Here is a 10,391-nt window from a genome sequence, read left to right as displayed (position 1 = left end):
GGTTACCCGGTTTTCCAATTTTCAAAATGGCGTCCAATACAAACACGAACCTTGCAGTAACGAAGGTGAGCATGAGAAGGCAAATTTAAGTTTTCGATCGATTTCCTTCCGTTGCGAGCCGCGTTTTGTCCCAACGTCATGAAGTATGGGAATTTGGGAGGATCGTAAATGAGCGGTGCGCATATGATTCGTTTTCCCTTTTTTCTTTAATTTGCACCCCATCGAAGCTTACAGGGAAGATATCGTTGACGTCACCTATTGTCATTAATGTGCCAACCAGAGCCTCATTGGCTGTCGAACCAAAGGGTCTTTTGTTCCTGTGGTGAGGTCCCATGATTTATTAGTCAAATGGTCAATGAGTCAATGAGTCATGAGTCAATATGAGACTCATAGTCAATATACATGTAGCAATAATTTATTGATTAAGCCTAAGCCCTCGATTCAGTGATTAGGCCTAAGCACTCTCTGAAATTTTAGCTTTCATTTTATGGGTTAGGGTAACTGCACTAACTCATTGACTAATGACTCATGACTGATTGACTCATTGACTCATTGACTCATAAATACTTGATACTCTCCTGTGCAGACCCGTAACCAGGATTTTATGTGGGAGGGTGCTAACGAGGCCAAAGTGGATCAAACTACCTACTATTTTTTAATGTCTGATCCGTTTATGTAGGAAAGTACATGTAGCAATACATGAGAAATTGTAATGGCAAAGTACACGGTAGGAACTGAATATTTTACCACAATTGCTGCTAATCTCGCAATGTGATTGACTAATTTGCCATTGTCCATAACAGTCCATACCACACTGCTCGCGTTATTGTATCGTGCTATGCCTTTTTCAGCTCGCGACCTTAAAAAAAAAACATTCCTTTGACGTTGTTATTGTGGTAAAAAACAAATCGAAATGTGGTTTAGCGTGGTCTGTACTCTTAAAGACAACCTTCATTACTCTTTTCCCAAACATTTTTTCTTATTGTTTCTGCATGTTGAGCAAGTTTGCAAAAGTCATTGAAAGGAAAGTCTGACGCGTACAAGGAGGATACTTCAGATTAAATCTTGTAAATCGGGATTTTTGAGATTCATCAGTTCCGCGTTTTTTTGGGAAAGGACTTGAAAAAAGTATTTTTGCCAAGCGGTTTCCCATGCAAAAATGATACACAACAGCTACCGTATGTGACAGTTCAGTCAAAATGTTTTTCTCGATGCCATTTTTACCATATGATCGAAGACATGAATAGGTCTAAAATAGTTAGGTTTCCTGCAAATTTCACACCAGAAATTGCACTAAAAGTTTCTTGACAGCAATAATATTGTTAGCACCTTTTCTCTGACAGCGAAAAAGCAAGCCATGTTTTTCGTCATTTCTTTTTATCGATCGCTAAGGTATTGTTTTACTGATGGCATTTTCATTTAAGAATTTCTCCAAAACAAACTTAACTGAGCACTATTTCTTGTTGTTTTTAAAATTTGCACGCAACTCTGGGTTTGTTTGTTTGCTTTGTCATGGAAAATGATCCTTTTTTCGGATGTTGCATTTTTTTGACGCTGACGAATCATTGATCCGAGATCAGAAATCTGTTTTTGGATTTTCCCAAAAAAAGGCACCCTGCTTGCTCACATCTGTGCGCTCATTGAAATGTTCTGAATGCCTTGGGCTACTAGAGTGCAGCTGGTTTTAGTTTCCCAGTGAATACATTACTGCTTTTTCCATTCTTTGATTTTGTTTAAATATCACTATTAAGTTTTAAACTTCAGTTTAACCGACTGCACTCCTTAACTTGGATATAGAGTATCAAAATGCAGACCTTTAGGGCCTGTGAGGAGGGGGGGGGGGTTGGTTACGGGCCTGCTGTGGTTGGCATATTTGAATGACAAAAGCAATGTTTGTAAACATATATCTTCCCTATAAAAGGGCAGTGTTCATAGGAACCGGGAAACTTTGATCCCTTCAGGCACTTTCTCAGCCACTCCACAAAATATCAGCTCTACAGATTTTATTTTTTGAAGGCCAAGAGTGCTGACGTAAGGGTCTATGTATGCCAACCGTTTTAGACACATGGCGCAGGTGGATGGGAAAACTGAAATGAGCCATGCATTCAACGTGACGGTTGAACACTAAGCTTTAAATCCTGTCATATTTATCTTCAGGGCCAGAAAAAATTCAGGGTGCAGGTGCATTTGTACATGTACATGTATTTTACATCTGATGCTTCTGTTTAAAAATCCACGATTTTTGCACCCCTATCAGGTGAAGTTGAAACTCCCCATATTCCATCTTGCTTTTATTGGTCAAATTCCCTAAGAGTTGTAGTGATGGTCAGGAAGTTGTGAGTTGATCAGGATACAGAACTTGAGTGTACACTCAAACTCACTTGATTAAGAATCCCTCATTTTATTCCTGTTACGAATTATCAGTACCCTCTGTTGTGCATTAATATTACTAGTGCTGTTTTCACCTCTCAGGGAGTATGGAAGGCACATTAGTGAGAGCACTCACCTCTCACCAATGTGGCCAGGGTTCGATTCCAAGACTTGGTGTCATGTGGGCTGAGTTCATTGGTTCTTTCTCTGTTCCAAGAGGTGTTTCTACAGACACTCGAGTTTTATGCTCTCCCCAAACACCAACCTGCGATTTAATTAATATGATTTCATTTCTTTGCATTGGAGTGTGAATAGACCAATTTACAGTTGTGTGCTTAGTTGCCTGGCCTTTAAATGAAAGTAGGGCTGGTGTTGACCTTGTTATGATACAGACCTCCCTCCTTTTCTTATGTTAATGATGTTGTTGTCATGCTAATTAGTAAGAATTTACATAAGAAAAGCAGTGAGATTTCTATCAAAACAAGGTCAACTCCAGCCTCACTTTCATTCATAGGCCAGGTAGCTAAGCACACTACTGTAAAATGGACTATTAGTACCCTAGCACTAAATACAGTTGACACTCAAAATAAAGTTCACTATTTCATTATTGAGGTGTTCAACATGCCAATTATAAACAAATTGAAAAGCGAAGTAAACGCAATTATTTACTCTGTCTAATGACAGACGATAAACACTTAATGACTGGTCCCGAGGGAAACAGTTCATTTTGTTTCCTGAGAATCTCAAGCATTGAAATTTGAGGGAAACAAAATGAACTGTTTCCCTCGGGACCAGTCATTAAGTGATTTGTTATATAGCACAAAAACAAAAACATGCAATGGCAATAATAACGGCTGTCGTCGGTCAACATTTGCGGGTAATAGTACCCTGTTATCCTCTGACGTCATAGATTTTGCACTGTTTGTCGTCACAGACGCAAATACCTCAACTCGTTTGCATTTTGGAGATGACTTGGAAACGTGTTTGAATAACGAGTGCGGTAAAGGATGAATGTGACGACGGACTTAATGTTCAAGCAAACAAAAATTACGATAAAAACCTAACTAGAACAAACTTGGAACGAAACTGAGTAACAATAGCCCAAAAATTACAAGATACCCATAAATATGGTATTATGCAAATTAGAAGTAGCAAGTGTAAAGAATCTAAAAATACGAAGGAAAACTAGTGAACAAAACCTATCACAAAGGCTAGGCAAATGAAAGAACTACCGTAATTAACAATGAGCAGGAAAAACGAAAGTTGCTTTCTCAGAAACTTTTGACAGGAAACAGTTTTATTGTAACAGATGGATGTCATGTGACCTTGAAGTAACCAATGAGAGTGCACACTGTTGGGGCAAAAATTTAGCTATATAACAATTAAGAGTCGACTGTAAAACAAATTAATGTGATTTTGATGTACTGGGTGTGAAAATTACAATTTGTATGAAATGTTCTATTGAGCCTTGAGGTGATCTTTTCAGTCTAACACTAAATTTAAATACCATACTAATGTACCCATTAGTCAAGACCCAAACTTAAGAGATCTAAACCATTATGTAACAATCAGGTTACTTTTTGGGATGCTTACTGTTTTTTGTCTCTTCTAGATGGAGTTTGCTGTACAAATGACTTGCCAGAAGTGTGTGAATGCTATCAAAAGTTCCCTTGAGGGAGTGGAAGGTACATTCTCTGATGTCTGCTTTTAAATAAAATTAATATCTTATTCAGTCTGTATAGATGACAGTTCTCCAGATGCACATTATAATTGAGGCAATTGGACTGTAATATCTTAATGGATCACAAAGAAGCTAATCAAAAACACTCTCCTAGTTCACACAGTGACTCTTCCCTTACTGTTACAAGATCACTCGTCCTATGCCCACTCGGTCACCGGATGTAAATACAAACACTGCATGACCTCATGCTTGAACAAAGTGTGGACTACATGTAGTTTTGAAAGAAATTTGAGACAAATACAACCCTAACTAAGGAAGTGAGAGATGGATGCCCCATTGTTTGAAGCAGCTCTCATGTATATGTTCGTGTCTTTTGTAGTTCAATTTTATTCCCTGGTGTAATTTTTTTTTAAAACCGGTTCAATATTTTTGAATCAGTCCATTTTTTTTTCCAAACCCAAGGGGGTGCTGCCTAAGAAAATTTTCCGGGAGCCCTCTGGGCTTCCAACATTAAAAGTTTAATAGCAGAATGAGTCATTTTTTCAAGAGCCCAAAATTAATTAATTCCAGCTGGGATCACATTTACAAGAAAGTGACGATGAATCAAGTACCGGGTACATGTAAGGCGCCTGTTCGGGCTACTTGTTCAGAAATTTGGTCGCCCGCACTCACAAATAAGCTGACGTTTTGAGCATCAGCCCTTTCTCGGAGCTAAACCGTTTTCTCACATATAGTAGGACTACTTTTTGTAATGAAAAAACAGGGATTCTTTAATGATTTCTTTAGCAATACAACTTGGTTAATACATGTACAAGATTCATATTTGTCTCTCAGATTTTCAATTAACAAGTGCAGTATACAAGTACAACTACATGTAGCTACTGGAAAGTAACTACGTTACATTAATGTTACAATGGTATTATTATTTTGTACTGTAACAGTTACAATTATATTAATTTATTAAACTTCAATTTATCTTCAAGTTGAAAGGAAATTACTGTACTCATTTTCCAAAATGGCCTGTTTATGTTTGCTGATGTACACTACATGTAGGAAATTTCTTTAGAATAATCGTAAGTAAGATTAGTACAGAGCTCTCAAGTCTCATGCATTGAGTGTGAGTCTCACACATTGCGATGCAATCTCACTTTTCTCTAAGGTAACTCTACCTTTTAAGCTTTCAGAAGTGCTCATGAATTCCGAATTTGCTCCTTCACTGGCACTTAACTTCAGCCAAAGTTCAATCTGTTTGTGTGTGACCAATTTTCTTGTTTCTTGATCAGGACTTTCAGCCATTAACATATGAATTATAGGCCGATATGTTAGCTCAGGCTGACCATGATAACATGGGCTCTCTTAGCAAGCAGCATGAAAGAAACAAAATGGCGGACTTGACGGTGCATTTCCAGCGATCTGAGAAGTGCAAATTTCAAAACATTTCCGGGGGAGCATGCCCTCGGACCCCTCTAGAATTGTTTGGCGCCTCCGGTGCAAGAAACACAGGACACTTGCGCCTTGGGCGCAATCTGCACCAAGCATCTCACGCTTTGGAAACTTTAAAACTTGAGAGCTCAGTGCTACATGTAGTAGCACTGCACATAATTATCTACTCTTGTAAGAGAAATAAGTGATTGGATTTTTCCAAACTTGGTCTCTACTCGAGCAGAATGGTTTTTCAATATCAGTTATTTTTCCTAAGAGCAAGTTCTGTTGGGGTACAATGGTGACCTTTTACCATTCAGTTGATCTCAATCACAAAGAGGAATATTGGAGCTGCCATTGATTGGTGGGCATTTTCTAGGCATGGACTAAGTACATTTTGATCTGGAAGGCAAAGGGGGATAGATCTGTGAAGGAAGGGTGAGATAGGATAGAGGCAATGGGAAAGATCAGGGAGGGGTAGGAGAAGTACATGTAGAATGGAGGAAAGGAATGTCTCGTTCTTTTTGAGACCCCCAAAAAAACCATGCCTCTGTTTTTTAACTTCATGTACACCCCCAAAAGGAAAATCCCTTTTTTAGACATTTGACAAAAATAAACCAGTTTAATTAAAAAAATTAAACTGGTTCACAAATTTTGGACTGGTTCAAGAATTTTGAAGTGGTTAAAAAAAAAATTAAACCAGGGCATAAAATTGAACTACATTCGGTGTACAACATGTTAATTGGAATTAGAGGACCAGAACAACTTGTTTTTGCTCTACTAAAAATATATTTATCCGTATGTACAGTATTCTTGTTCTGCTCTGGAAAATACAGATCTTTCAATCTTTTAATTAAATGTACCCAGTAGTTGTCTTTTGTTTGGGTGATGGCAAACAGTAATAACATGCAACACCCTTTTGTCCATAAGAGTGATATCACTAGTGACTACCTGGTATTCTAAAGGAGGGTGGCTAGATGCCAGAGACTTTTCAATTTTTGTGGAAAATTAGAAAAGCGAGGGGGGGGGAGGGGAGGTACGGAGCAGTTTACCTTAAAGGTGACAGTGTTTACTCAGTCTCAATAATTTTTGTAATATCCTTAGGATCGCAAACAAGCTACTCGAAAACACTCTCCTAGTTCACACTGTTCCTTAAACGATCACTTGTCCTATGCCCACTCGGTCACCGGATTCCCCACGCAGGAGAGATCCCTGGCTAATGTAAATACAAACACTACAAGGCAGGAATGAAAAATACTACTGTATAGGCAGGGAAAATCCCACTGTTGATCCTTACTGTATTAGTAAGAGACAAGTGTTTAACAAATTATAGATAATACCAAGTTGGTTGGTAGGAGTCTGTGGCCAATCCATAAGTACATACAGCTGAAAAAGGACCATGTTTCGGCAATATTCCTAGTTAAAAAAAATACTACTGTTTCATTGGTGTTTCTCCAGGAATCGAGGCATTCACTGTGAACTTGGATAACGAGCAAGTCATTGTAGAGACAACACTTCCAACAGGGAAAGTCCAAGAACTAATAGAAAACTCAGGACGAATGGCCATCTTACGTGGGCTTGGAACCCCAGGTAATGTTATAGTCCCTTTCTTCCTGTTACAGTCAGGGAGCATCTTGTTATTTCTTTATATTTTTTCATCTGATACTTTTTTTAATTCTGGTCAAGTTAGATTGGAGGCAATTCGGGTAAGTTGTACCCCTCTCTTCTAAAATGTGCAAAATGACCTTTGTAGGTCTTCAGTAAGTTTACATTGCTTCTTTTAGGTTCAGCCATATTTAATTTTTTTATTTTTTTTCTTTTTTTTTTTTTGTGATTTAATAAGAATGATTTTCTAATGACTTTGTGGACTGTACTAACTGTACAAAGAAGAAGTGATTTTGGAAAACATTTAAAACTATAAAAAACTGTGATAAAACACATATCTAAACATTCTTAAAAATACTAAAAACTTGTTAAAAAACTTTGTTAAAAAAACAGTGACATTTTGACCTTAGCTAAACATTCATTATCAAGTTAAAATTATTTGAAAATTGCAAATTTTAAATACACATACTAAAAGAAACAGTACAAAATAATGTAGTTGATAAGGAGCCTGTATCATGAAAGAAAGGAACATTGAAAATTAAACAAAAAAAGTTTGGCTCGTGTGTCCACCTGGATATTCAAAGTTACCATAGGCTTGAGACTCTTAATGAGGAGCAGCAATCCATTGGTGAAGTTGTCACCAAACACACAAAACACAAAAATTCGGCAAATTGTCGACATTTCTTACAAGGTCACGGTAGTAAAGATCTTTTGAAAGAATGCCACTTTAAGGTCTTAAGAAAGTGCCAGCTAGAGCAAAAAAGTCTGGCTCGTGTGGAGTCCGTCTGGATATTCAAAGTTTAACAGTACCATAGGCTTGAGACCCTTAATGAGGAGCAGAAATCCATTTGTGAAGTTGTCACCAAACACAAAACACAGAAATTCGGCAATTGGTCGACATTTCTTGCAAGCTCACATTAGTAAAGATCTTTTAAAAGAATGCCAGTTTAAGGTCTTAAGAAAGTGCCAGGGCAAATTTGATTGCTTAGTCTATGAAATAATGCTATTTCTGACGGTTGTAGCCTGCGAAATTGGCAGAGAAATGGATATTTTGACGGCACGGACCAGAGGACTGGGTCCAGTTGTCTGGTGGGGATTATGGGTAATTTGTCGTACAAATACCAGTAGTGATCCGTTAGGGATTTGAATCAGTCTAGGTTCAGCTTTCTTCGCCTACTTTTTGTTAAATTTTCCCCTTAGCCTCCATAGGGTAGTGGCACTTGCATAGGGTTTGGAGAATACGTTCCCTCATTCCCGAAGGGTTTTGGGTTTTCCTATCCGGCAGGTGCCCAGTGTACTTTTCCTTTAACAAGTTTTTAGGAGGTCAGTACCATTAAGTATACTTACGTATTGTTATGCTAGAGCGGAGTTTGTATGCTTATGGTAAGCAAAATAAAACGGCTTGTGGCGCTTGCTGTCCTACATGCCCATGTATCTACACAGTTGTGTAGTGATTGAGTTAGTCGTGTTGTGTCTGATTGGATAGTGGAGTCAAAATCTCTCCTCATTTAGAGTCTCAAGCCTTATTTGAATATCCAGATGGACTTCTTGTTTAATTTTCATGGTTTCTTTCTTTCACTATACAGGCTCCTTTATCAACTATTGTGCTTTTAGTATTTATAGTTTGCAATTTTCAAATAATTTTGACTTGATAATGACGTTTAGCCAACACTGAAACATCGTCGTTTTTTAACAAAGTTGTTAACTAAGTTTGTAGTATTTTTAAGAATGTTTACATAATTAAGTTTTATCACAGTTTTAATAGTTAAAATAAATAAATGTACTAACTGTGCCTACATTTTAAAACTCTATAGGACGTTAGGAAGCTGAATATGGGCCAGTTACTAACCGTCAAGGTTGCTGTTTTTTAGGGTTGTCATAAGTCAATTTTTGTGCACACGTACTATACTTGCAGCTCTCAATAGCACGAGTGTTAATATTCAGGAAACTTTCCCAATGTCATCCTCAGGTGATTAGTTTCAAAGAGTAAACCCATTGATTCATAGGAGTTGGAATTAATAGATTTTGCTCTGTCTAATGCCAGACAATTGTACTCATCAATGAGGGTAATCCAGGGTGGTTCAGGTGCCAATACATTGGATAATAATATTTACCAGAACATGATGTTTCAATTTTCCAGGTGCTAATGTGTCTAATTTAGGAGCTGCTGTGGCAGAGATGCGCTGTGGGAGTGCCTTAGGACTTGCTAGATTTGTTCAGGTAAATTTATAAATAAAAAATGGACATGGACTTGTTGAAAGGCTAAGGAATAGTGGACTGATAAAGGAATTTATATATTCTAATTAGACTTACAAGGTTATTGATAATGAGGACCACAGAGATCAAAGCCTTCCAAAGTTCTAAAGGCATGTTGACAAACTGACAATCCTGATGGAGAAAAATTGCTATGATCATTACCAATGGGTTCAATAAATAAATTAAAGTAGGATGAGGCATAAAGACCTGGGCAGTCTCACACACATCTAAACTACTTTGTACCCACATGTACATGTATTTCCCCTTTGCCTTTGAACATCAGCCATGCAGGCCAATTCACAGTGTAAGTTAACTGTGTACATGTATAGAAAAAAAACTCATTCAAATAAATCTAACATTGCTTAGCAACACAACTGAAAGGAGAAAATCAGAATGCTGCTTACAAAGTGTGATGAAGTCCAGTTAACTACGTGTACAGTGTGCAATATCTAGAAAAAGCCCAGTTGGTGACCAGGGCAGGATTTAAAACCTTTAGACAGGGACACGCAAATCGAGAACCCAGACGACTGGGTAATGCTGCCTGCTTTTCTGAAGACCCTTAACCCTTTATTAAACTCCTAGTAGCCACTTATATATATTTAACTCTGTCTAATGCCAGACGATTTTACTCGTCAATGGTCAGTTTGGGGTTACGCATTGACAAGTAACGTTGTCTGGCATTAGACAGAGTAAATCTTTAAGTGGCTCTCTTAGGAAGTCAAGGGGTAAGGGGACATTGTTTTTTGAGTAGATCCACGTACCCTTCAACCCCTAAAGGGACTGTCTATTAATGGGTACATCTGGCTGTTTCTGTGTTTTCAGTGCAGCCTCAAAAACTAAATCAGCACCCTGCTGTGACGTATGATATGGGGAGCAGAGATTTCGTAATCAAGAGACGCAAGTGCTGTGGATATTTCCTTTGTTGACTTGTTTTCTGTTTCTTCACAGACTTGATATTCACGACAAACATCAGTAGTCAAAAACACTGCTTCTATATTGGGCGCTCTCGCATGGACTTCCCCATAAAGTATTATGATCATACATCATAAGCTGCAAA

General features: G+C 37.9%; 1 protein-coding gene across 1 annotated transcript in view; it reads left to right on the top strand.

The window, feature by feature from the left end:
- The first annotated feature begins 14 nt into the window (after window positions 1-14).
- LOC138003861 (copper chaperone for superoxide dismutase-like) overlaps window positions 15-10,391 on the top strand; it is a 15,954-nt gene continuing 5,577 nt past the window's right edge. The window contains exons 1-4 of the mRNA XM_068850137.1: window positions 15-65; window positions 3,983-4,055; window positions 6,932-7,063; window positions 9,219-9,298. Of these exons, the coding sequence (XP_068706238.1) occupies window positions 27-65; window positions 3,983-4,055; window positions 6,932-7,063; window positions 9,219-9,298 (324 nt within the window). The 5' untranslated portion in view covers window positions 15-26. The remainder of the gene's footprint in view (window positions 66-3,982; window positions 4,056-6,931; window positions 7,064-9,218; window positions 9,299-10,391) is intronic.

The sequence above is a fragment of the Montipora foliosa genome, chromosome 5 (genome assembly GCF_036669935.1).
Source record: "Montipora foliosa isolate CH-2021 chromosome 5, ASM3666993v2, whole genome shotgun sequence".
Lineage (NCBI taxonomy): Eukaryota > Metazoa > Cnidaria > Anthozoa > Scleractinia > Acroporidae > Montipora > Montipora foliosa.
The sequence above is the reverse complement of the archived record's forward strand: the minus strand, read 5'-3'. Positions and strand labels throughout refer to the sequence as shown.